Source organism: Carassius auratus, chromosome 30, assembly GCF_003368295.1.
Source record: "Carassius auratus strain Wakin chromosome 30, ASM336829v1, whole genome shotgun sequence".
Classification (NCBI taxonomy): Eukaryota; Metazoa; Chordata; class Actinopteri; order Cypriniformes; family Cyprinidae; genus Carassius; species Carassius auratus.
This window is the reverse complement of record NC_039272.1, coordinates 21,159,091-21,186,889: the sequence shown is the minus strand read 5'-3', so window position 1 is coordinate 21,186,889 and position 27,799 is coordinate 21,159,091. Positions and strand designations below refer to the sequence as shown.

At 36.5% G+C, this 27,799-nt stretch overlaps 2 protein-coding genes across 5 annotated transcripts in view; both read right to left on the bottom strand.

Annotated features, from left to right (window-relative positions):
- Positions 1-1,527: 1,527 nt before the first annotated feature.
- LOC113049606 (UDP-GlcNAc:betaGal beta-1,3-N-acetylglucosaminyltransferase 7-like) lies at positions 1,528-4,856 on the bottom strand. Its single transcript, XM_026212099.1, has 2 exons — positions 4,660-4,856; positions 1,528-3,596 (listed from the first exon to the last, which is right to left on the bottom strand). Coding segments are annotated over exons 1-2 (1,206 nt in total). The 5' UTR covers positions 4,662-4,856; the 3' UTR covers positions 1,528-2,392.
- Positions 4,857-12,507: 7,651 nt separating this feature from the next.
- LOC113049605 (lisH domain-containing protein ARMC9-like) overlaps positions 12,508-27,799 on the bottom strand; it is a 30,223-nt gene continuing 14,931 nt past the window's right edge. For 3 of the 4 annotated variants that reach the window (XM_026212095.1, XM_026212097.1, XM_026212096.1), the window contains 12 exons: positions 27,627-27,750; positions 27,216-27,355; positions 26,944-27,020; positions 24,899-24,973; positions 24,055-24,145; positions 23,615-23,682; positions 23,376-23,474; positions 22,556-22,665; positions 19,974-20,086; positions 17,358-17,466; positions 16,124-16,305; positions 12,508-13,080 (listed from right to left, as the gene is read on the bottom strand). In XM_026212095.1, the coding sequence (XP_026067880.1) occupies positions 13,058-13,080; positions 16,124-16,305; positions 17,358-17,466; positions 19,974-20,086; positions 22,556-22,665; positions 23,376-23,474; positions 23,615-23,682; positions 24,055-24,145; positions 24,899-24,973; positions 26,944-27,020; positions 27,216-27,355; positions 27,627-27,750 (1,211 nt within the window). In that variant the 3' untranslated portion in view covers positions 12,508-13,057. The remainder of the gene's footprint in view (positions 13,081-16,123; positions 16,306-17,357; positions 17,467-19,973; positions 20,087-22,555; positions 22,666-23,375; positions 23,475-23,614; positions 23,683-24,054; positions 24,146-24,898; positions 24,974-26,943; positions 27,021-27,215; positions 27,356-27,626; positions 27,751-27,799) is intronic. The other variant, XM_026212098.1, reaches the window with a different exon arrangement.

The window sequence follows — 27,799 nt, the reverse complement described above, 5'->3', positions numbered from 1 at the left end:
CTCTACTTCACATAAAGGTATGGTATGGCTTCAGAAGACTTGGAATACAACACCACGTGTTTATAATGGTTTTACACTGTTGGTTTATGGGTGGGCTTTTGAAAAAATATACCTGTGACTGTACTCTTATTTGCCTGTGTTACGTGTTTTATATTGTTCAGAAGTGGCAAGGTTTAGGGTAAGGGTAGGGGTGGGGGTACGTGCTCCAGTGAAAGTATACATTTATATACAATTATTTATATTTAATACAAATGCATGAAAACCACTAAATTATGGTAAACAACCGAAAACAATGGAGGACCCTGTGCTTCTAAAAATGATGTTAAAGGGGTACCCTATGTGTCAAAAATTGATGCCAAGGTGTCCTGACCCAAGTGTCAATATATGAGGAGTTGGAGTGAGACCGTGTTGTCTTAACAGTGTTTAAAGATTTTGGAAAGGTTTTCAACTTTTTATGTTAAAAACTTGGTAGTTCATGTTAAAAATCCATGTTTTTTTATTTTTATTTTCAAAGCAGACATTGTATGATCAAGTTTTGGGCACTCTTCACAATGTTGACAGAAATGTGAAAACCCATTTCTCAAGAATGTCATTGCCATTTGAACATTCGTTCTGGAATGAAAAGCCATTGCCAAACCTGATAATAAGACATGAGTTTACAGTGGAGTCACACATCTTATTTTATCTCTTGAGATTTAGGTTAACTGTCAAACCTGGACCGCTTGATCCATTGATCTTATGAATGCACGGTCATGTGACGTGTGGCTTTGAGCTCTCGTGCATAACCTGATCTCAGTTTACGGAACTGCCTTTCATAGGTACCGCATACAAGTCTATAGTCAAATAAAGGATTACTGAATCCTGGTGTCAAATGTCAAGATGTCTATCTTTTGCAGTTTTTAGAATACAATTGTTTTTATTTTTTTCAGTTTTTCCTTTTTGTATTTCAGCATCATTTTGACTTTAAACAAAGACCCCCCCCCCCCAAAAAAAGAAAGAAAAGAACATTGAACAAGAAATCATACACCATTTATAGTCAACTTCATCAGTGATATTAGTATTCAAAACAACATAGTATTTGATATGTATCTACTTTAACACTGTATTTAGTTTTAGTATTTATCATTTATTTTATATGCAAATTATATGAAATGTTGAAATCAAATCTGAAACAAAATAGTTTGTATTTTGTAGCTGAGATATCATAAAAAATTGTTATAAATTATGTATATTTGAATTATTGAAATATATACATTGTTAAATTTAGACTTTCCCCCGAGACAACATACTGTACATTTTATATATAAAATTATACTTTCTTCATTATGTGCATATTATTAAACAGTGGAATTTCATCATACACATCAGAACACAAAACCTTACTGTAGAAATGAAATAAAATGTGTACACATACGTAAAAAATAAGGATTATTTATTTATTTTTTCAAATAAGATGCTCATTTTTGTTCTTTTACTTGAATTCTTGTTACAAGGAATAATGTAATCAGGAATAATCAAACACTTTTGTCGCTTTGAAGAATTTTTTATTTACAAATACTAATCCATTGTTCAGTCAGTGTAGTCATTTTTTACACATTCAGACCGTGTAGTTTGGATTACAAATGTCCTTGTTTTGCGTAACGTTCAAGTACAATTAAATATCCTACACCAGACTCCGCCTGCTCCGATCCAAGGAGATATTTCATAAATTAAGTCAACATTTACATGTACCAGACAGTGTGATTTTTTTTTTTCACAGTTTTAAAGTAAACCCTCTACCAAATCCATCTTAAATCTATGGGCAAATAAATAAAATAAAAGCTCTAAGAGATAAAACCTCTTGATCATTCAAATATATACTGTAACTTCATGAATGTATGTCATTGCAGCAGAAATAACATGGTCTTGTTTGATGAATGCACTTTACAAACCTTTTAAGGTAACATTCGTCCACAGAGGGGCAGAGTTAAACAAAAATGGTGAGGTAGAGACTCATTTCCTTCTGTTTGGGACAATCGCATTTTGTCTTGTGACATACAGTCATACTTCACTCAAATTAATAATCTGCCATGATTTTCATCTTGTCTGTACAGTTGAAGTCATCGGGGTCCAAAACAACAAGACCACTTTGACTTTCATGATGAACATGATGACGAGTAGATTATTTTCATTTGGGGTGATATTTCTAGTTTTGTAGCCTTAATGTTCCCAAAAACCAGCATAACATGAACCCTATTCACGTTACTATACCATGTCATTTGGTACATAAATTAAGTTAAAATATTGTTCAGAAATCTCCTCAAAAAAGGAGAGCTTGTTATCTTTGAGGAACCTCAAAGTCCTCTCCACAGATCCTTCATTTTGTTTCCTTCATCTATGAATGAATCCTGGACTACAAGAAGTCCGTTTTCTGCGAACAGATCAAGTCGCTGTTGACCAGTTTCCACATGTCTATCAAATCCGGCGGGAGCAGTTTATGCACCACTATCAGGCTCTTATAGAAGCACGGCTCCCTGTTGAGTCGGCTGGTCTTATTCTTCACCAGCCCGAAGGTTTTGAAAGCGTCGTGCCTTATTGGGGTCACCTGAAGCACCTCCAGACACATCCCAAGAAACACATCGTCGATGGGATAGAGCTCCAGAGTTTCGCAAGCCCCGTAGAGTTTCCGAGCCAGCGGTCCGTCCATCAGGAAACCGCCTCCGCCGGCGTACGGCGGGTAGAGCGTCTTATTATACAAGGCTTGCGGGATGTAATACTTGTTCTGCTTTTTGCGAATGGGCTTGGCTTTGAAGAGAACGTCGCCGACGAAGAGGTCCTTCAAGTCTCTGCTGTCTTCCAGATACTCAAAGATGTTGGGAACGTTGACGAACACGTCGTCGTCGCCTTTGAAGACGTAGCTGGTGTTTCCGCAGTAGGTGGAGAACCATTTGAGGAAGTGGATCTCTTTGAGGGTGAGGTTGAAGAAGCTGTCCATGAAGTCCCATTGCAGGATGTCTCCGTAGATGTAATCCTCGAATTCCAGGAGCTTTTGATGGTTCGCCCGTTCCTCCTCGTTGGAAGATGTTCCCAGAAGGAAGAGCGTCTTGATTCTTTTCCCGTTGATCACTTGTTCTTTGCCCCAAGTTTGCCGGATGACCTCCCGTCGATCGTACTGTGTTATTACCGACTTGATGACCATCAATAAGTCTACGTCTCCGGCGCACTTCTCTGGGTGATTCATGAGGATGGGGAAGTACCTGCAGTGTCTGTAGAGCAGGAACTGCTTGAAGTTGTCTTCCAGACCCGTGAACCACTCCGAGGAAGAGAAGTTGAGGTTGACGCTGCAGTTGGAGCTGGTGACGTCCCAGCTCTTGGGGCCTTGCGTTTGGGTTATTCCCGGACTTTCTGTGGTGGATCTTTGAACGCTCTTCCAGAAGCTGACACTAATCAGGTCCTTTTTCCCGCCCTCCACCATGAGCTCCATCCGTGCCTGTCTCTCGATCCCAGCTTGCATGGAGGTGATGTTTCCTCTGTGAACCACAGTAAGTGCGACCACAGCCAGGAAGAACATGAAGCTGATGCGCTTGTAAACTCGCCATCGTTCTCTGGCAGTCATCCTAGGTAAGAAAAACGAGAGAAGAGCGAAATGTGAACCCGTGACTCGTGAACAAACCACTTCAGCAATATTAAAAACTTAAAAAAATGGCCAAGTTAGGTCATGGTTGGACGTCGAGATAGTGGACCTAGTTTGGACGTCGAATAGATATAAATCGAATAGATAAATCCTACTTAACAACTGCCGTATTAACTATTAACTATTAACAAGCAGCAAGTTGGGAGTTTATGGAGGCAAAAGTTGCAGTTAATAGTGAGAATTGGTCTTCAAACTAAAGTGTGACCAAAACTTTAAAACAAAGTGTAAAGAATTAAATTCAAATGTGATTTTACTTATAAAAATGTGAAGTTTTGTATCTCCGCTTTGCATAATCGAGTGGGCTGCGTTGCAGCAGGAGTTTGTTTCATTTATTTTACATGGAATAGATTATTTTTTGTAAATACAATACATAACAATACAAACACAATTTAGATACATATAGGACTGCAGAGTAAAAGGTAGCATAACAATACATAAAGGTTGTAATCAAAAGTGATTATTTGATTATTATGCCATCAAATCAAGTTGAATATGAAAAAATATAGCAGTTTTATTGTAAAATTATATATCTATTTTTATAGACGAAGATGACATTTATATCTTGTTTACAGTATATACAAAGCAGTTATTTGAATGTTTTTTACTAATAGGATTATGGAAATATATCTTTATGACCGCGTCACAATGAAGTATCTACTTGTCATATTATTTCACAATAATGGATGTTTCAACTGAATGAGGTGAGGATTTAAAGATTACAAACCACAGGTGCTGTTGCTAACCCATGGACTATTAGAGATTTTTTATTACATTGTTATTATATATATATATATATATATATATATATATATATATATATATATATATATATATATATATATAATGTCACCAAGCTTCCAGTAGTATGTGGGTAATATACATACTAATGAAATTAATAATACAAGAAAATAAAATAAAAATAAAATCCTTTTTACTCTAAAAGATTAGAATATAACGAAACTAACACGCACAAAACGTATACTCACATTTTGAGAGTGCCTTGACGGTTTTATCTTCTAGAAGTAATGTGAAAGCGGTCTTCTGCTCTTCAGATGAATGAAGGGGTGTCTTTAGATGATCCTGCTCATAACTGAACCAGAACAATGAAAAGAAACGTGCATTAGAACCGCGAAGCACGGAGTTTCTCTTGAAGTTGTGAAAACCGTCCCTGAAACGTCCGTCAGCTTCTTATAAAGCGAGCGTGACTCATATGCAAATGAGCGGATGGATGACCACGCCCACCGCACGCCCACGCACACGCCCAACGTGAAGCGAGCCTTTCCGTGTTACACGAGCTGTTTGTTACATTTAACAATTAAAGTATTGTTGCTTTCACAGCAGTCACGAATGGACTACTAGCTCACAATGGAACTAAAGAAGTTAATTCTGTACAATGATAACCTATTTTCATATGTTTGCGTGTATTTCATCGGTAATTTAGTAAGCTAATATAATACTCAATCAACTGCAAAAATGTTCACACATCTGATTTTTTTTTATTTTTATTTTAATTTAATTTTTTATCTAAACCAGTGGAAAATTTACTTTAGCAGTCTGATATGATCTATGAATGTTTTCTCTAATATCCGTTGTCGTCAGATTTTATTTTATGAGGGTGTGTCAAATACCAAAAGGTTGTTCCTCAAACACTCCTTGTGTGTTTTAATACTACCACGTTTGAATCAACAGAAAAAGAATTGGGATTGAATTACTCCGAGGCAAAAACCTGCGTCATTTTGTGGCTCATTTAAAACAGGATTTATAACTCTTTTATAATTATTATTTTTTCTTTCATTGAATAAAAAGTTTTATTATTAACTAAAAATATAGTTTTATTAAAATCTTTTTAATATATATATATATATATATATATATATATATATATATATATATATATATATATATATATATATATATATATATATATATATATATATATATTGGTTAATCAATATTAACTAATATATTGGCTGTCAATATATTAAAATATTTAATCATGATAAATTGCATAATTGAGTTAACACATCTTTATCTGTTATAAGTGTACCTTTTAATACTCTTCAAGTTTTTAATACTCTAATCAACATGGGTGTGGACAAATATGGATGCTTTATGCAAATGTTTGTTTGTTATTAGTGAAACCATACTCAACATAGAACATAAAGAATGCAGAAGCAGGTTTCTCTGACTGTAAACAAAGCAGCGCAGACTCTGAAACGTGCAGCAATCATATTCATTCAATAAAATCATCGCCTTTTGAAGTTTAATCGTCACATTAAGCCATATAATAATTCTTGTCTTTCCCTCCCCAAATTTAGGACCTCTTGAAATCATAATTAAGACTTTCTTGTAGCCTACCATTTAAGATGTTTTTTATGGCCTTAAAAAAAAAGAAGACTTTTTAAGGACCCATGGAAACTCTGAAACAGAAATTATGCGCTGCATTAATCGTTGCATTAATAAAAATAGTGCTGTTAAAATGATTTTGCATTAATATTACATGCATATAAATGCATTCATATATATTAATTTATATGCATATTATTATTATTATTATTATTATTATTATTGATCATATATTTTCATACCAGAAAAATCTAATTTTCCTTAAAGTAGCTACCCTTGTAGTAATGCATTTAATATTAAATGCTAAGGTTAATGGCTCGGTTTAAACATTGTTTAATAAAGTTAGGGTTAGGGTGCTCCCTAGTGCATGAAGTGTGTTTGGCTGTGCTGCTTACTGATTGACCGTCACAGAATGAAGTCAAAGACAATATGAGGAAACCAGCAGCACATGACAAAATGAGTCACTGTGCAGGTGGTCTAGAGTTGCCTGGCATGGCAGCGGAAAGAAACAAGGACTAGAAACAAGTGTCATGAACACAAACCAGAGCAGTGAGAGTCGGCAGCAGAGCACAACATGCAGCAGTAATCTGTTTTTGATTCACTTGAAGTCATTGAAGTGTATCCTTTGAAGTACAGAGGCAAGTTTGAGATCATGTCACCGGGCTCGTGGTCACTCCATCAGCCGTGTTTATCTGGAGGCAGCGGTGTGCTTTACTGATAACAGACGCTGTCATGTAGAGCCAGCACTTCCCCTTCCCTTCTGTCCCAACACACACTCACTTTCTGGAAGAGGTGTGTGTGTGTGTCATTTATCTTCTCTGGGAGCTTTTATGTCCTTTGAAAGATTTTCTTTCTGTTATATGATGTTCATTAAAACTCCTTGATTTATGTGTCATGTGTAGATTTTATGGTTTTACCCTTTTATGGTTTTACTACATTTTGGGGAAGTCGTGGCCTAATGGTTAGAGGGTTGGACTCCCAATCGAAGGGTTGTGGGTTCTAGTCTTGGGCTGGCAGGAATTGTGGGTGGGGGGGAGTGCATGAACAGCTCTCTCTCCACCTTCAATACCACGACTTAGGTGCCCTTGAGCAAGGCATCGAACCCCCAACTGCTCCCCGGGCGCCGCAGCATAAATGGCTGCCCACTGCTCTGGGTGTGTGTTCACAGTGTGTGTGTGTGTTCACTGCTCTGTGTATGTGCATTTCGGATGGGTTAAATGCAGAGCACAAATTCTGAGTATGGGTCACCATACTTGGCTGAATGTCACTTTCACTTCACTTCACTTCACTTCACTTTTTTTGTCCCAACCATTAAATTAATTGTGCATCTTTAAAACTCTATTAGAATGTTATGAAATCAGCCTTAACAGGACATAATCAGCCAAAATATTATTCAAAAATTTTCCCCCACAGCATGTTATTATACAAAACACATGATCTGAGAAAATTAATTCAGTAATTCAGAAAACAAATGACTGCTAATCTCCTGCTAACAAACGAGATCTGAACATGTGACAAGCCATAACGAACCTCAAACCTGATCAGTTTCTCTCGGGAGAAAAGGTTACTGTTTTAATGTTTATGTAAAGTGAATGAATTCATTATTCATGATGTGATTTGAATGAAAATGTGAGATATTTTGAGAAAAGCAGCATTAAGGTCCATCCTTAAACCAAACTATCAGTGCAGTGTAAGCACATTCTATAAAAACAAATTAGATTATACAAATTAACCAACATGTAACAGTTACAATTTTGCAACTGAGTGAATTGGAGCCATTGTGTGATTGGCTTACAAGGTGCATGTGATTCAAGTGAACTGTTGCACTTTCTACAATTATACAGATGCATTGGTGACCAACTTATAAAACAATTATCAGTGCTGTTTACAATTCAGTTTCCTTTGGTCTGTGTTCCATGAAGAAAGAGGATAACCAATACAACATGGATGCTGTCCTCTGGTCCTTCCTGAGCAGTCTCTGGCATACAAACACCCATATTTCAGAGATATAGATGTGCTACAGTCATATTAGGAAGTAATATTAAGCCAGTATTGCATTTATTTTCCAGAATTGTGATTAACTCCTTGAAAAAGAGCTTGCAAATTGTTGAACTAAGCGAAAAGTTGCATTTAACACAATGTCGTATCAAATATAACACTTATTTTAGGTTCACCACATTATCTTGTTGTTAGCTTGGCAATATGCTAACAATAAACCTAATTGGAGTCAAGCCACTTCTCGTGAGGAGCGCCATTTCTATGACACACAGAGTTGCCATCTATGTACAGTGCTTCAAATCGTTCACTTCAGAACTTCAATTTTAGTTCACATGCCTCCTCATCGGTACAGGTACACTTCATTTTCTGAGTTTAGCTCAGTCAGTTTAGTGCACAGTCAAGTGGGCAAGCCATTCAAAGCACAGTCCACCAAATGTCGGGTCAGACTGGTGCACTTGGCACTGGCTGAACTGTGTTTTCGAGCACTCAAATCAGCCGTGCATGCGCTGTTGTCCAGGAGGATGTTTGTCCCTGAATGGTGTGCATGGAAATCAGCCAGACTGGAACATGCACATAGGAAGTAAACATCTGTTCGCTTTTCCACTACATATAACACACAGTTGAGTGTGAAAGCCATTCAAAGGACACAGTCCACTGACTATGACTGCAGACTGACGCATTGGGCACATGTGTCCTTACCCTAGTTGCCAAGTAGTCTTTGATATTCTACTGAGCCCCGCACATGACATGCGAGAAAAAAATAAATTGTGTGCACAATTTACTAATTCGTTTTATTGATTTATATATCATGCACAATTGCTATTTTCCTTACATGCCATGTTCTTGATGAAAAGTGTTGAACTTTCTTTTCCTGCGTCCTATTCTTCATGCAATCCAGAATAGCAGCACAGCTGAAAGGTTTGTTTGCATCCTCTACTGTACAGACGTGAATTTAAACATGGGAACTTGAGTACAGCCTGACGTATTCGGCAAAAGTGCACTATCCAGTTGACCTTTGTTTTCTAACATTCAAATCACCTGTGCTTAAGCTGTTGTCCATGAGGAAACATAATCCAGGCGGCATGCAGACATTGTGCGCAGACATGAGTGGAATTACTTGATGCCAAAATTTGCATAACACTTACTGAGGCTGAGTGGAACATGGACATGGGAAGTATACTTTTGTAAATGTTTAGTGTTCCACTTTTAGTGTAACTTCTCATTATAACTTCTCAATATATCTCCCTTCAAAGGGCACTTCAAGGTGAAAACAATCATGGCTGCCATATTGAAGAGTCCTTCCAAACCGTGTTCAAGACTAGCCAGTTTCAAATGGCCATTCATAAGGATTTCAAAGAGCACAACTAATGGACTCTTCAAGCTGCAGTAGGTAACTTTTGTAAAAATATATTTTTTACATATTTGTTAAACCTGTCATTATGTCCTGACAGTAGAATATGAGACAGATAATCAGTGTAAAAAATCAAGCTCCTCTGGCTCCTCCCAGTGTCCTAATGCCATTTGCAGAAACTCCATAGCTCCCGATAAGAAACAACCAATCAGAGCTGCGGTCCGTAACTTTGTTTGTTTTCAAAATGTAGAAAAATGTATATAATAAGCGAGTACACCATGAATCCGTTTTCCAAACCGTGTTTTTGGCTTGTCCTGAATCACTAGGGTGCACCTATAATAAGTGTTTATATTCGGACTATTTTAGATTGCTTCGGGGGTACCGCGGCGGAGTAACCCAGTACCTTAAACATAGTAGACATAAACAGAGAGAAGTAGTTCCGGCTACGATGTTCTTCCGCAAGACGCAAGCAGTTCTGTTTATTAACCGCTAGAGCGTCTAAAGTTCCCTACCGCAGCTTTCAGGCCCCAATGATCTTTTACACACAGAAGTTGTTTGGCGTTTTCGTGTATTTGACATAGGCTGTATGGCATAATTTTTAACTACATGGCATGAATGATGCATAGGCAAAATGTGTCCATTTAAAACCAATTGCTTATCAAGTAATAACATTGGGCTTGGTGCGATAAACTAAAAATACAAATGACGTTATACAAATAAATTTGAAGTTCTCACTGGGAAGAGTAAACTTTTGGAGGAATTAGAGAAGCTTGGGATAGTGTTGTAAAAATGTAAATTAAGTTTTCAAAGAACTTTAGTCACACATTTTCTACATTTCATACTTTGCAATTTTCAATAAACTTCTAAATGTCTATAACGGACAACACAATTAGTTATTGTGGTGCTTCTAATTAAGTGATAAGTTATAAATTATGTCCAAAATACACATACTACACCAGTAAACTGTGCAGCAATTTATACTTTACTACCAAATGAATATCTTATTAACTTAACGTACAGTGGAATGTTTCCTGGATATCATGTGATTTCAGGGCACACGAGTTCCTGCAAATTATGCATGATTGGATAGACTTAGCCTTGAATACGTGGATGGGCATTAAGGCCACTGAGTTTTTAAGACCTGTGACAGTTTTGTGCATGCACTTCCTGTTGTGTGCACATGCTCTCACATGACCAAAACAACAAATGTTGGTATTTGGACATACCACCTGTGTGGTGATGCCTGAATTACACAGTCACAAGGCAGAACATAGACACGGGAACTTTCCTTTGGCTTCCTATTAAGGAAGCTACATTATATACCAAGGTACTTCAAAGCATATTGTGACATTACCATGACATTTGTACAAAAATATAAAAATAGCGTATTAAACAACAAGTAATAAAAGTTAGTAATAAGCTTGAAACTGCTGGGTAAACAACGCAAGGTGCGATTCCACTCTTAGTGTAAAACTGCTTTTTTATTAATATGGTATGAGGTAACATTAATCGCTACGTAAGGTTTTACATAAACACAAAGGTTGAACATGGATTCAGCTGCTTTTTCTTTTTGAGCATTTGTCCGCAGGGTTGTCACAACGCCAAGGCCTGCAGGAAATCTGCAAACGCGAGGTACAACACAGCTGAGGACTCAGATGTTTGGTACTCCATCATACCGAGCTCAAAACAGCTCAGCTTGAGTCATAAAAACATATCCCCAGACCTCGTCCCCTGTGGACAGGTCTAACCTCACCAGGAGTTCTGTTCCAAAGAGCACAGCGTCCCGTAAACAGGACACTTTCTGCCAGAAGAACTCGACATGATCTAGTAACTCTGCCACCATGCTTTGGGATCTACTAAGACAAGCCCAGCTTCGTCCATCTTTAACAACAGATAACTTGCTCTTTGATGGTTTTCTTTGGACTTCCTCATTCCCGAGGGGCCGATTGGTCAACACAATCTGCAGGGCACACTCATGTCTACCAAGAGTTGGCTGCAAAGGTGCTGTTGTTTTAGGTGACAGAAACAGAGGGACTTATGGTCCAACCATGCTACACTTTCAGGCCAAAGGTGGGGGAAACAGGAAAAATCCCCCTGGAGCGCAGGATGCACATGGACAGACCATGACAGCTGGAATAAAGCAGGATATGGAGAGAGAACGAAAGGAAGAGAGGATTGTGGGATGCAGCTGAAGTTAGATGAAATAATTCCTGTTTTGCAGGGCTGTTTTTGTGTGCCGTTGTTGTCGCGCACCATCCAGGAAGCTGGAGAAACGGTGCTGTCGTCAGAACTGTTGACTGGTAGATGGCACAACACCTGCCAAATTAAACACATTATTCACTTAAGTTAAACTACATTTACTGAAGAAAACTTTCCAGTGGCTAGGTTTGGTTGGAGTGTTTTGGTCAGTTTTCAGCACATTGCAATATGATTATTGGGGTCGGTTTTTAACATTTTGCAATGGCGGTTACAGTGTTGTTGTTTTTTTTTTTCAGTCAATTTCTAGTCGGTTGTTAATGTGTTCTAATATTTCTTTAATATTGTTCTGATCCTTTTCACCACATCAATTTGAATTTGCAAGCATGGTCCGATTGGTTGTTTTGGGGCACTGTGATGGTGTTCTGATCAGTTTTTTAACACATTACTATGGACATTTTGACCTGCTGCTGCTTTGGCCTTCTAAAGAAGGTACTTTACATTCATTTAACATCTATTCAAATGCTTTTTCCAAGTACTTCTGGAACTCACGCCTCACAAACATGAGATATTTGAGACAAACATATGTGAAATGAGAGAACAATCAAAAGAAAGAGGATTAAGGACCTGAAATAGAAGCATTACAGATGTGTATCAACATGTGTTCACTTAAGATTTCAACACTGTTGAGCTTCATTCATGCAGATGTCCAGGCCGACTGGGGAAAGACACGAGAACTTCTCATCTTTTGCCAGTTTCGATTAAAAAAAATAAAACAAAGATTTAAGCAATATGCATAAAACAAAAATATCAATTTTACTTATAAAATCAAATCGTTTTAAAAGATCACCAGAAGTATTTCCCCTAGCTTTTTGTTGGTTTTATTTTGTTATATGACTAAAATATATTCTTTTTTATGAAAAATATTCACTCACACAATTCATGACTTTAAAACACTTCATTGCACAAATCAAACCTACAATTGCAACCTACAGGTGTAAACATTAATCTGAATATTCAAAGTTACCAGCATTAGTTTCTTCCATCAGGCCTATTTCACACAGCACTACAGGTCAATATGAAGTTTTATTACTAAAACGTACACAAAAAATGGCGACAACAATAAAACGGCATCAAATCACAAGAGCAATACCGAAAACAACTTAATTCTTGTATGATTTGAAATCTCTCTGCTTCAGCTGAGCGAGGGTGGTCGAGGTTCAAGAGTAACAAAGCAGGAGCGGAGCGCCAGGTGTTTGGGAGGTTGTGGGACAATGAAAGTACTTGTTGTGATTATTGCTTGTGTGTGTTGTGTTACAGAGGCACTCTGTGGCAGGGGCTGAAAGGCCCTCCGAAACCACAATCCTCAGCTTTGTTCCACAGGCCCTCGGGCATCTCTGTTGGCCTGACTGTGATAAGAGACTTGGATGATGTTACAGGAAGTAGGATGCTCCTCTGGCGATAGGATTCTCCAGCTGAAAGATCCTCTTTTTTCACTTTCTATGTGATTGGCTGCCTAGAAGGTGAAAAGAAGGTATGGAATATCATAAGCAAGCGTGGCATGTTTAAAACTGGATTAGTCACTCTAATTAGTGGTTAACCTGTTAATCCTTATGGAAGTGGAGGAGATAATTATTATTTTTTTGTTCCAATAAGAACATAATTAGTCAGACACTGTAAAATATTATTGCATTTCCAGATAAACCTTAAGACAGCGCTTTGAAGAGATCAATCATCATCATATTTCAGCGATTCAGATACTAGATACATAATATGCACCTATTAAATTGCGGCACAGATACAACAGCATAACATCAGGATTATATGGTGAAATACAACACACATTAAGAAAGATCCACAATCAAAAATGACAAAGAATTTTCATTTTCCATAGAGAAAAATATCAGTTTTAAGGTCATTGAGATTATTATTGTGGAACTATTTCACCAAAATTCTCATTGGGGGAAATTAGTGTAATTGACATGAAAATAATGCAACAATTAGGGGAGCGCCGATCGTTAATGTGCATCTCGTCAGTAAGGCCTGTTCTGTTATCAGCGGTAAATTCCATCAGGTGTGTGATTTCACATAGAGCAGCTGTTACTACACAGAGCCGTTGTTAACTGACAAGCTGCGCAAATCAACGCTGAAAATAAACGTGGATTTCCGCAATGGCCCTGTGTAGTAACAGCTACTCTAGTTGAAATCACACCCTAGCAACCACATAAAACACTGTACCAACAACCTAGCAACTGCATCAACACTGTAGCAGAGCGCCTAAAACACCACAGCAACAACCTTTCAATCACTCAGAACACCCTAACACCTAAAACATTCCAGAACATCCTAGCAACCACCCAAAAAGTGTAACAACAACCCAGACAATCCAAATACCTGCTCATAACACCCTGTCAATCACCAGCACACCCTAACCACCCAGAACACCTTAGCAAAAACCCAAAATGACCTAGAATATTTTATTAATTACCCATAATGCTCTAGCAAACACTTATAAAAATTCCAGAACACCTTAACAACAACCCAAAACACTGTTAACCACTACCTAGCAACAGCCCAGATCCCAGCAACCACATAGGAACAACTCAGAATGCCCTAGCAACCACCCAGACGACCAAAGAGAATTGGTACAAATGAGATTGTCAGGAAATCTAATTTACATCCAGAAGAAAACACATTTATGTTCCTTATTTGCCAGTTGCTTTGGATAAAAGTGTCTTTAAAATGTGTCCAAATGAAAGAAAGAAAGAAAGAAATGATCGCTTGCTTATATAACTTGTGTAATAACAGTATAAGTGTAATATTTTAAACCACGTACCCTTCACATCAGGTTATTTAAATTAAATGTTAAAGATGTCTTAGTTAACCTCTAGACACCATGGTTTGACGTCATGAAACACTCAGCTGTCCTGCAGCTGTTCTTCATACTGTTTGACATCTGTTCCATTAAAAAACAAGGACAAACCACTGAATGAGAGAGTCAACAAATAAAGACACATCAAATTTCTTCATATTTGTATTTATAGTGATTTCTTTTTTTTATGACATTTTATCTCCATTGACTGTCCTAAAGACATTGAGATTACATTACTATTTATAAAAATCTACTTCGCTCTATTATTTACAGTTCATAATTTTTGTTGAATCATCACTTTATTTAAAAAAAATTAAATAAAAGCTTAAAACTGTTAACTACTTCTGTAATCCAAGCTTTTCCTTGTGGAATCCAATACTCTGGGAACACCGGTTTAACTAAACGACAAGATTTCCATTAAACCGGTTCCTTTCATTGTTCAGATGTGATTTATATAGAGATCACTTACAAGAACATCAAGTTTCATGAAGAACATGAGTCACAAAAAATACCTGACAAGAAAAAAGAGAGGTTTTGACTGTTTTGAAACATTGACACAGTAGTGGCACGAAAAAATACACCAACACTGCCAGTAATGAACTTCAATGCGCGTCTGTTGCATATCTACTGTATATATAAATATATAAACTACCCCAGTGAATCAAAGGTAAACACAACAATCAGCGTAGTATGATATCTGAAAGAATGACTCTTATTTTGACTCTCTCTAGTGAATCAAAAACATACAGCAGCATCAGTGTAGTCTGATTCCTGAAACAACGAATCTTAGAATCTGGTTCTTTTTAGTGAATCAAATACATACATCACACCGTGGTAGTCCAGTTTTACCTTTTTTTTGTCCATGGGTTGATGCCAAATACCCCACCCGGCCTGGAATGCACTTTCGACAGCAGTGGAACCCCAGGAAGGAGGTTTTGACCCCCCTGGAATGTGATTGGGCTAGTTCTGAATACCAGTTGGGTTGGTTTTGTTACTCAAACCTGGCAACCCTACGTTGCAACTTATGTGCAAATTATGCACATTATGATTATTTTGACTGTAGTATTTAATACAATTTAATGAAATATGCTACTGCAATTTTTTATTGTTAAGCTAGTTTTATTAATTATGAATTATTTAATGTATTGTTAAGGTGAGTCACTGGATTCCATTTATTTTGCATCTAAAAAGTACTTTATTCATCAGTGTATGTATTTTTTTTGCTTATTAATACAATTTTAATCTTTTATGTTGTTTATTAGCTCTGTTTAGCTTTATAAATGTCAGAAAATCATTTTATAAATAAAAAAAAATATATACATTATTTATTTTTTTCCTCTTTAAGTACTAAAAGAATCAGTAATTGCCCTACTTGGAGAGTAATCTGAACCGTAACCATTAACTTCAGTCATAGTAAAATCACTGTAGGAATGGCCTGTCATTGTGTATTTGCTTTATAGATAAGAGCCCACCATGATGACACACAACGTACGGTACACATGACGATGATAATAAATGTATATGTATTTAAACCGCACGCAAACAAAATGTCACTCATCCATCACATTTAAATTTAAAAGGGATTCGCAAAGATCGTCTTCAAACATGGGTGGGATTGGTGTGTGAATAAGATAAAGACATGTTTTGTTTGAGAGTGTCACTTTCGTTGGGGAGGTGGAGTACTCACTGTGTTGGCTGGGCCGCCCGCCGGAGCCCCCTGAAGAACCGGGCCTGCTGCCGCTCTGCTGGGGCTCACTGTTGGAGAACTGGGGGGCCAGGGGGGGAAGACGAGGCCTGCCGGTCCTGCCTGCGTCACTGTCAGGGGTGCAAGGAATATTTGCATGGTTTTCAAAGCCTACGTTTTGGCCACTATAAAGGAAAGAACGAAAGAGATACTACTTTGTATCTAAAATTTGGCTTCATCCAGTGCCACTCATTACTTCAGTTGTTTTCAATCCAAATATATCTAGTTATATTTTTTACATTTTTTATTTTTATTTTTTTACATTTAACTCTGAAACAAAACAAAATTTCCTATCAAGAATATTTTTAGGGCTCTTTTTTTTTTGTATAGAAAGTTAAGCGAAAAATACCGAATGGCATCTTAGTTTAGAAAATGTACACAAGTTACATTTCTGGCTACTTAAAATATACTTCAAGAACCTACTGAGTGTAAAAAAAAATAAAAATAAAAAAAAATATATATATATAAAAACCTTATTTTAACTGATTCCATGTGGAACTATTTTCAAAGAATGAGGTGAGAAATATATTATTTGTAGCTTTCTATACTATGCTAACAGTATTCCTCCTATTCCAAACAGCTTCTGTTAAACCCAAATTATTTTTTTAAAGACAAATGTTTTCTCTGTGAACAACACCTTAGACAAGTTTGCGTTCTTGTATTTGCATGGTTCCAGCCTCACAGAATAAATAAGACGATGGAGGATTTAGCTCACACACTCGATTTGGGAGTTTTTCTGCTGGATGAGGGTGACATTATAGATTTCTACAAGAAAATGTGATACATGTGTGTTCACAGGGTTATTACATCCACGGGCCTCCAGGAGTCAGGTGGGACAGGGATATAGGAAGGAAGGGAGCTGAATCAGCCCTTTGTTTAGCAGTTGTTTGATTCTCATGAAATGTCTGTCCTGTGCCATTGCTGACTCATGGTTCGATACCCCCAAATTCCTCTGGTCTCTCTCCAGCTCGCTGCCTTCCAAAGCCAAGTTACAGCCTATGACACACCTGATAACACTAGATCCTGAGGACCCTTATATTTTAGATATGTCTTGCCACAGTGAGCATGGAATGTTGCACCCAGATCCTTAAACCTCTTGTTAACGTAACGCTTATGTGGAAGATCCTGAGATGGGAAATGTTGGGCTAAAAATACACGGATTGGGCAGCATACCCACCTGTACGAGTGGCCACTGGTGTCGTTCTGGCCTGGCAGAGGTACAGGTCTTTCCGGGGACCCCGTGAGTCCCGATTCCACAGAGGAACGCCAGCATTCTGAATCTGAGGCTGATTGGAGAAAGACCAAACTATGTCACACACACAGCTCACACGTGGCTGACATCATTAACACACACCGTGATGAACAGAGGGTTTATCACTTTCACAAGGAACTGCAAAGTGCTCTAGGAGACATGTGCTATATGGTTTCTGTTCATATGGAAATTCAGGAATAGCTGATAACAGAGAAAGTCAGTGGAGCCCCTTTCACACTGCAATTCCGGTAAGTACAGGGGTAAAGTGTTCCAGCATTTGTTCCCGGGTCGCTAGATTTTGCACTTTCACACTGCCAGTGATTACCCGGGATATGTGTGTGCTTTCACACACAACCCTTGAAGATCCCGTAACGACACGTGACATCAGCGCGTGACGTGTAATGTACGAGTCGAAAACATAAGGCACGTTATACTTTCACTGAAGCAAGCGAACGATCTTGGCGTCAGCGCCAATAGTGAGGAACTAACTGACTAACTGAACTCTGCTTCATTACAGTTTGCACATGTGTTTTCATCGCGAACGTTGATCTTCCTTCAAAACAGCCGATAAAAGAGTTGCGCGTCATCACTACAACACGGCATTAGATCTGGCTTTTGTTCACACAGCGCTCGTCCTGGGATTGAACCCGGCAATGTTACTAGGTCCCCGACCCGGATTCAGTGCTGGAATCAATCCCGGGACGTGTTTGCTTTCACACAGAAGGCGACCCGGCAATATGTCCGACGTGCAATGTGAAAGGGGCTTGAGAGATATATTAAACAGTTGCCCTATAATTTTGACGATTTAACATAGCTTGCAGACAATTGCTTAAAAAAGTGCCAATTTATAGATTGGGGGTTTTAGACTGATATCTTGTGTAGCTTTTTTATAACAATATATATAAAGCCACCACATTTGTACTTTTTCCACTGACCAAGTTCAACCATTCAACCCTGTTACCAAAAGTTATTAAAACAATCAAACGTTCAGCCCTGTATAAAAGCCATTAATAGATCAAATACTCAACCTGTTACCAAACTTACTAAAAAAAAGTTATTAAAATTAACATATAACCCAGTTGATTAAAATTAAACATCAAATACTCAGCCATTACCTGAGTTATTAAAACAATCAAACATTCAACAGTTACCAAATGTTAAAAAAATGACCAAACATTCAAATGTTAGCAAAATTATCCCCTCCCTCTTTAATTTATGTGAATTTTAAGCATATCAACATTTACTAATAAAGTCCTTCTAAACAATAACTATATCTGCAACCCTGTTACCCATTTGAGCTCATTTTATTTTTATAAATCATTGACTTTTTATCATTTACTATTATTACTACATTTTAAAAATATAATTGCAATCACCCAAATTGAGGTTTTAAACTCTATATAGGTTTCCCAATTTTGCATAACAAAATGAATTAAGAGCTGGGGGGTTATAACTTTTGGAATTTGAAGATCAAGGTAAATTGTACTTAATTTGTGTACCGGGAAACATACAAGTATCTTCTGTTGCTTACGAAGGGCAGAACTAAAATGGAAAGAAAAATATATTTCAACAAAATAAGAAAATTTGGCCATCTTCATTGTGTTCAAAAGTTTTCACCCCCAGCTCTTAATGCATCTTGTTTCCTTCTGGAGCATCAGTGAATGTTTGAATCTTTTTAAATAGTTGTGTTTGAGTCCCTCAAATGTCCTCAGTGTGATAAGATGTATCTCAAAATCATAAAGTCACTGCTGGAAAGGGTTCAAATATGTAAAGATGCTGGAAAACTGAAGAATCTGCAGGACCTTAAAGATTTTTCTGAAGATCGCTGCTCAGTTTAACTGTTCAGAACAAACAAGGGACTCATGCACAACCATCACAAAACAGAAAGACAGTCGAGGATCATCAGGTAACAGAACACAGTACTAAGAACCAAGGGTTCCCAAACTTTTGAGTGGGGTTATTTTAATAATTTCAGCAATTTTTTTTGTCCTGTGCACTAAATGTTAATATCTCTAATGTACAATATCTTACTCAGGACAGTACTAAATAAAATATAACATGCATTTAGTATGATCTCTCTTATTTTTTGAAAATTACTCGCATTTTCACAGATTCTGCAAGGGGTGCCCAAACTTTCGAGCCCCACTGTATGTCATATATGTATGTATATATCTCATGCTTGGATGGAAGCACACTCAGACAAACCCTGGCCTGCAGGCACAGAAAACCGCATCACAGTGATCCCATCAGGCTGTGCATTTGGAGCAGTAGTGAGAGGACCATGAAAGCACAGTCTAAGGCCCTCGGAAATTGAATCATTTCAGAGAAAAATGTAATATTTATTAAAGATAAAACTGTAATTTCATCTTTATGAAGGGTTAGAAAACAATGACATCGGACAATAAAAAAGGCAAACAAACTAAACAAAACAACTCAACTTTTAAGGTGGATGTGAAATGGAAGTCAGTCAATTTGTATACAATAAAAAAAAAAAATGAAGACATTCCAGAGTTCAATTAATATTTGTCAGTGCACACGTACCCAGGGTTTGGTGAATGGATTCAGCAGTGCTGGGGCGGGAACTAAATAGAGAGTGGGCGGGGCTATCTTCCCTTCTCTGTCGGGTAACAGCGTAGACTCCATCACCTCCAGCTCTGTGTAGGCAAACACACATACACACATGTACATTACAATGGCCAGGCGTGTTTTAATTCAACTGCTAAAACACTGAAAATTAAAGTTATTTAAGTTATTTAGATATTCCACAAACATTATTGTTCAGTCTAACACTATGCTTGTCACAAAAGACTCAGTATGGCTTTTTTATGTGATCCAACATTTTATTTTAAAACTAGGTAATTATTGATGCTTATACATATCGTTTTGTTTGTATATATCAACTTTTCCTTGTGATAATTGAGTGTGTGTATATATGTTTTAGCAATATGTTATGGCAAATTGATTCCTCTGACTGAAAAAAGGTAAAACAAATACATCTATTATTACTTAACTTACCTGCTTTCCCTCCAGCTTGAAATGCCATTCATTCTTACTTTGTCTACTCCAAATTTCCTTTGGAGACTGTAGTATATGTAGATTATCTTATCCAATTATTATCAAATTATTATATAAACCAAAGCTTGGATAAATGATACATCCAAATGCTCAAATAAGTTGGCGCCTGATCACAATGTTGTGTTCTTTCATTCATAGCACTTTAAAGCACCAAGGTCAAAGCAGCGAGAGTCACGCAATCAATTGTCTGTACTCGTTGCCATCACTGATCCAAAGGCTTCAGTAGAAACAATGAGGATATATCCAACTGAGGATGGAGGCTTACATCCTGCTTGCACTTTAACATTATTTGACTTGAGGGCATAACTATTGACTTTTCCCCAGCATTGACGACAAGAACAATATGAATAAAGACGCATTTGCATTTCTGCTGTGGGCGAGAGTGAGTATAGTGTAGTATCTTATATAATCATCACAAATTAATATTTAACACTTCATTAAGTAAAAAAAGAATACACAATTAGTGGTTACTGTACCAACAAGGAATCAAACTAGTACACCTGCACTTAAAATAACACGACATGCACATGAACCTCATGCGGTTTACAGAATTTCATCATTTGTTAATTTCATAAGAATTCTGACCGAGAGAGGAAGATTTTGAAATGATACTAATGTTAGAATGTCTTTAAACTCCATTTTAAAAGTCACATGAATAAGAAGATAGTTTGTATTAATAGATTCCTTGGTGTGACTCTATAATACGGAAGTTCTAAGCGGCCATGCATTATAATTTTATTCCTTTTTGTTTTCTCGTTATAACGACTTAATTTTCTCGTTATCTTGACAAAGCGAAAGTCGTTTTCTCGTTATAACGTCATGACAGTTTTACTGTTGCTATAGTAACGAACTCAACTTTGACAGGCATCTGATGGACAACCATGCAGGTGCTCTTACTGTAGCCTATATTTCAGCAAATTTAACTTCGCCTAGGTAATAACGTCTACAATACTGTATATAAATAAAGGCAGATCAATCACTGTTGATTTTTCCAGAGACAGCACAACAAACTTGTTTTTTTTTTGTAATTAACATGTTTAAATGGCAACACCGCGAAATTAGAGCTGCTTGGATTAAACTCACTTTTAATTTTTCCTTTATTTGAAATAAAATTATATATAATTTGTAGTAGTCATTATATGATGTGGCAGATATCATGTGTATTACAAGCTTCTGTTTGAAAAGAGCGTTCATGTGTACGTGTAGTGTGTGTGTGTGTGTGTGTGTGTGTGTGTGTGTGTGTGTGTAGAAAAAAACCATTACAACATTACAGAACAAAACTGAATTGAATTAGTCTATGGATTTTACATATACATCACATTTCTCATCAATATGGTTAACAATAAAGATTAGTAATAAGGAAAAGAAGCACATCAGCCTGCATCGTTAAATCCCATCCTACTGTAGATAAACAGAATACAGTGACGTCAACCTTGGTTTTGATAAGCAGTTATTTTATGACACACAACGCGTTGGTGAAACTCATGCATCTAGCAGGAACTTAATACACAAAATATTCATATTGATTCAAGCATTTAACATTTATGAATTAATTAAATGTCAGTAATGAAGACTGCACAAATTATAGCGATCACGAGGAAGGTCCGCGTACAGTAAAGTGAATAGTGTTATATACAGGTCTATAGTGCCACCTGTTGGCGCAGTTTTGTAACTTCTTAGAGAAAACTAAGTCGTTATAACGAGAAAATGAACTTCGTTATGTAGAGAAAACGAGAAAATTAAGTCGTTATAACAAGAAAACGAACTTCGTTATGTCGAGATAATAAGAAAATTAAGTCGTTATAACGAGAAAACGACCTTCGTTATGTCGAGATAACGAGAAAATTAAGTCGTTATAACGAGAAAACAAGAAGAAAAAAAATTATAATGCATGGCCGCCTAGAACTTCCGTACTATAAAACCATTCCACTATGTTAATAAATTTTGTAGTGATAAACAATTTTTTCAATATTTAAGTCACAAACTGTTACTGAAATAACACCAAATATTCATCCTAAAGTAACAGGCGTTCAGAAAGAGGTCCTTACATGGTGTTTTTGTGTGAACTGGGCGTAACGGGCCTCTGGAGTGGCTCGTCTGTGCTGCGTGTTGATGGAGGATACCATCTTCTCTTCATCTTCACCGTGTTGGTCATTATCTACAAAGCCCCAGAGAGACACGTATCATCTGATTGTCCAAACACACTGTTCGCAAGTGAATCGTTTCTTTTGAACTGGTTCTTTTTAGTGAACTAAAAAGATTGGACTGAAGTGTCTGAACAGTTTATGTCTCGAGCAGCAAGATCCACAAGTTACTCAATCAAAACTTTCAGACACCTGCCAGCCACTTCAGCTCGAAATGAGTCGAAATAGCATAACACCATTATCAGGTGCTTTAATAATATAATTGTGTATTTGGTGAATCGGTTATTTAAACCAGTTTATTGAAACAAACCGTCCAAACAAACCATAATCTGCCTTACCCTTCTACCTGAGGCTCTGGATTACAGGTAATAATGGTTTATTTTCTTGCAGAGACTGATCATTTCTCTTCATAAGACCATCAGGAGCCACAGGGATTCATTTTGTGTTGCCTGTATATGCTTTTTTAACTCTCAAATGAAAATGAACCAAAGACCGCAGTTTCAGCTAAAAATCTTCTTTACTGTATACTGAATTAAAAAAAGCAACTACATGTTGGACGGCCTGAGGGTGTGTAAATCATGGGGTAATTTACATTTTCAGTGCACTGTCCCTTTAAATGGACTTTGATCATTCTTCTTATATTAATCTTTTACAGGCCTTGACCTACAGTACCCCTGTGTGTGAAGTTTTGGGCCAGACTTGTGTACTGTGATGTATTGTTTACCCCGAGATACTCTGCTGTCAGCAAAGATTCTCCGCTGAGCTCTTTCGGCTCAGGCTGCAGGACTTCCTCTTTATCTAGGTCTGCCTCCATCACATCTTCCTGTTAAGATAAAAGAGTTCGATCAAAGGACTGTGTGGTAAATCTTTTAAAACCTGCCAATAAAATGCATGTCGCAGCGATAGCCTTTCACACAGATTATGTGAAAACATTTCTCACAAGACATGATCAAAGTGAACTACCTCATCATCGTCGTCGTCGTCATCCTCCTCTTCATCATCTGACTCAGGTTCATGTTCAGGGAGGTCCGCTGTTTATGGCAGAATCATTAATGAATATAAAAGATGAAATATGACAAATATGAGAAACATTTTTGAAGAACATCCTAGCAACTCATTGCAATTCAGTGAACTTGTGAACAACATAGACAACCATCATAAATGCAATTAAAAAACAATTCAAATGACTCTATTTCACATCATACAGACCAAGTTTATGATATTTTAAGGTGCTTTTCCATTCCCTTTTAATCTGATAACCTGGTTCTCACTCACTTTCATTTTACTGAAAAAGTAGTTTTCTCCATGGAAGAAAAAAGTTATGTGGCTTAAACAGGGTGATGACAGATTTATTCATTTGTTTATTTATCAATTTTCAGGTAAATATTTCTTACTTGTCTTACCTGAGTTAAGCTGCCTGATGATGAATTCAATTTGTCTGTTGAGTTCAGTATTTTCTTCTTTACTGTAACAGCGTAAGATCTCCTCCATACTCTAATCACAACAACAAAGTCCTCACATTACGCAACACAACAGAGACTAATTACTTTTTCATCCAATAGTCTTTGTTTCCTGCAGGAATTTTCTCCATAGCAATAATATATATATATATATATATATATATATATATATATATATATATATATATATATATATATATATATATATATATATATATATACTTTTTTTTTTATTTCTTCTGCTCAGGATGCATTTATTTGATCAAAAATGCAGTAAAAAAATTTAAAAAATGCAGTCTTTGTTTCCACATGACCCTTCAGAAAATAACACGCTGATTTGATAAAGAAACTTTTCTGATTATTATCAATGTTGAAAACAGTTGTGCTATTTAAGATTTTTGTGGAAACGGTAATACACATTTCTGTGATTAATAGAACATTATTTATTTAAAATATATATTTTTTATTATACTATAAATGCATTTACTGTAATTTTTTATCAATTTAATGCATCCTTGGTAAATTATATAATAATTTATATAAAATTTACTGATTATATAATAAGTGTAGGGAGTGTAGTTTTGTTTGACAGTGACTTTTTTTTATTTAACTTAAGGATTAGCTATGTGTTGAGTAGTGTTTCCTCTAGGATTTTTAAACAAACGAATAAAACTTTTTCTTTCTCAAACAGTAACCTTCTCATTTGTTGCGTCATATATCACTGTTTAACTTTGAAAGTTTTAAATGTTATCGCAAAAATGCAATGAATGATTTTTATTACTCTTACCATCTGTTTAGCTTCCTCTCGTATCTCTGGCACGGACAGGATGCTGTATAAAGCTCCGTTCACATAGTACCGAATCTATAAACAGGAACACAAACATGTAATGACCATTTGAAACTTTGCATCTGAAACACTTTCATCCACTACCAGCCGAAGTTTAAACACACATCTTAAAATAATTTTCGACTAAACTTCAACTGTATGGTTATAAAAGCTTTGTACACAATTACGACACTTTGTTTCATATTTGATTAACTTTGCATTGTTGATTGAACTGAATTAAATCAGAACTGAAGTAACTGATCTAAATAATAGCACTATTGTATTCTGCAGAGCTGCTTTAAAGCAGAACTTAAATTTGTTTCTTTGTAAATTGTTTTATATCTGATGAATTTTCCAGCATTGACACTTATTTTTTAGTTTATCACTGTGAAGCTGTTTTGAAACAATCTGTATTATATAATGCACCAGAGACAAAAATTACATGATTTTTTGTTTGTTGGTTTGTTTGTTTGTAATGACTGTATATATACACATTTCCCTGAACCAAGTACATTTCTACAGCTGTTATTATGTTTAAATGAAAACGAAAGGAGGCAGAGGTATTTGATATCATAATTAGTTTTATTGTAACTATACAGAGAGGAAAATTGCAGTAGCTAAGGCAAGCTGACGGATGTTATCAAGTACGCTGCTGTTTGCAGAATTACCGGATTTGCGTCGTTGCGGACATCACACTCCCGAGTCGAATGCGCAAAGTCCGAACTACCGAGGATGCATGTCCAAAATCAACCGCGGTGGAAACAGGTCTGGGGGGAAAAAAGTTCCTGGTACAAATGTTCTGGGTAATTTTGGTGGAAAACCGGCATTATTCTACTTGATCTCACAGCTGCTTATGATACCACTGATCATGGCATTTTATTTGTGGTGATTGGGCAGATGTTGTTGGTATTAAGGGTACAGCCTCAGATTGGTTTAAGTCATATTCAAAGGATAGGTCTTTTTCAGAGTGAATTGGGAATTTGTGTTCTACATCAACTAACTTACATAGTGGTGTGCCACAGGGCTCTTTACTCGGCCCTATTTTATTTACATAGTATATGTGCCCATTATGGCTCAGTTTTTTTGTAAATACAATATTATGTATCATCTATACACATATGTTACTCATTAATTAATTCCAATTGATCCAAAAGGCTCCTAATCATTTAATGAACTTGTACAGGGCTGGGTTTTTAAGGGACTTTTTCTGTGGTTGCTGCTCACTTGTCGAACTCTCTTCCATGCATTTAAAATCTTCTGTGGATGATTTTAAGTCTAGTTTGATGACGTACAGTATCTCTTTGAGATCTGATTAGAGTGAACAGGATTTAATTATTTTGCATAGATGTTGGTAATTGTTTATGTTGTACTTATTATGGTTTTTATTATTCACTTCGGTCAACGCCAGTTGTTTTAAATGTGCTAAAGAAATGCATTTGTAATTTATTGTATGTTTGACCACATGTTAAATGTTTCTTTAATAAACTAAATGTTTCATTGTTGTAACAATTGTCTTGCTCAGTTCTAATTTACATAAAAAAACTATTAACTTTAACATTGTTTAATAGATTATTATTATTAATAGTTGATTGCACTAAGTTTTAGTTTTTCAATTAATATTAAAAATGACTGATTTAAAAAAAAAAAAAAAAAAAAAATTAAGGAAATAAAACAATTATCCAAATTTTTCAAGAGATAATTTTAATCTTAAAAAAAAATGTTTTGAGGTGCTGAGCAAATTCAGTATGGAATATAATAGTGTAGGCTTAATTTTCCATTTCAAACATTTCACAAAAGGAGAGAAATCTTTATGGTACATTTGAAAGACAAACTTTTAAAATCCAAAGCAGACAAAAGCGTTCTTTTTTGAGAATTGTGTGACGTAAAAAGGACTAAGCTAATTGACGCCTTTAGTATTCACTGTCACTGTATTTAGGAAGGCGGTAAACAAACTCAAATAACACACCTTGTTTGTGCATAAAGCGGTTATGCAATTACTGTTTTACCTCATGGTTCTCATGTCCCAGGAGCTCCGTCAGGACTTTTAGGACATGCTTGGCCTCCTCTGCGCATTTCTTCTTTCCTGAAATGTAAGACATACAACAATAAACAATGCACTCCTTATAGTACATTTACATCTGTTTACTTTAGAAAATCTAATAAAAAAGTTGTAACAGGCTAAATAGAGGATGATTAGCAACAATGCAATTGTTTACACATATCTTTATTTCTTTGATAAGTATTGATTACTATATCATTGTGGTGGTGTATCTGGTACCTTGAGTGCGCAGACAGAGGTTCATGAGGAGGGAGATGGCATATTCAAGCGTGTAGTCAGACAGACAGTCGGAGTCATGGAGCTCTTTTACCAACCAGACAATCAGACCGTCTCTGATCATGGCAGACTGTTGTGCTCGCCTGCACACAGCAGAATATGCAAAAACACCTGGTATTTTTGAGCCATTTAAAATGTGCCATGTTGGAAATCCTTTACCTCATTTGGTATTCCCCAGTCAAAAATCTCAGCTCGTCAATTTTTCATTGTTGTATCTTATCACCAAAACTTGGATTCAAACTTATTTTCCAGTTTTAATTAGCAACTAATTTAATTTAAATTATTTTAATCCGCAACTGAAAACACATTATTACAGTTTGTAGGTTTATTAACATATATCAACAAAAGGCGTACCTGAGGCTGAGTTTTTGCAGTGCTCCAAGGACATTTTCTCGAGTTACAGACTCTTTGTCTTCAGTCTTCAGACAGTCGAGCAGAAACCTCAGTAAAGAAGGTATCTGAGACAGGTACATACGTCCTGGGTGTGCAATAGTGTATGAGTCCATGGAAAACACATTTCAGAAGTA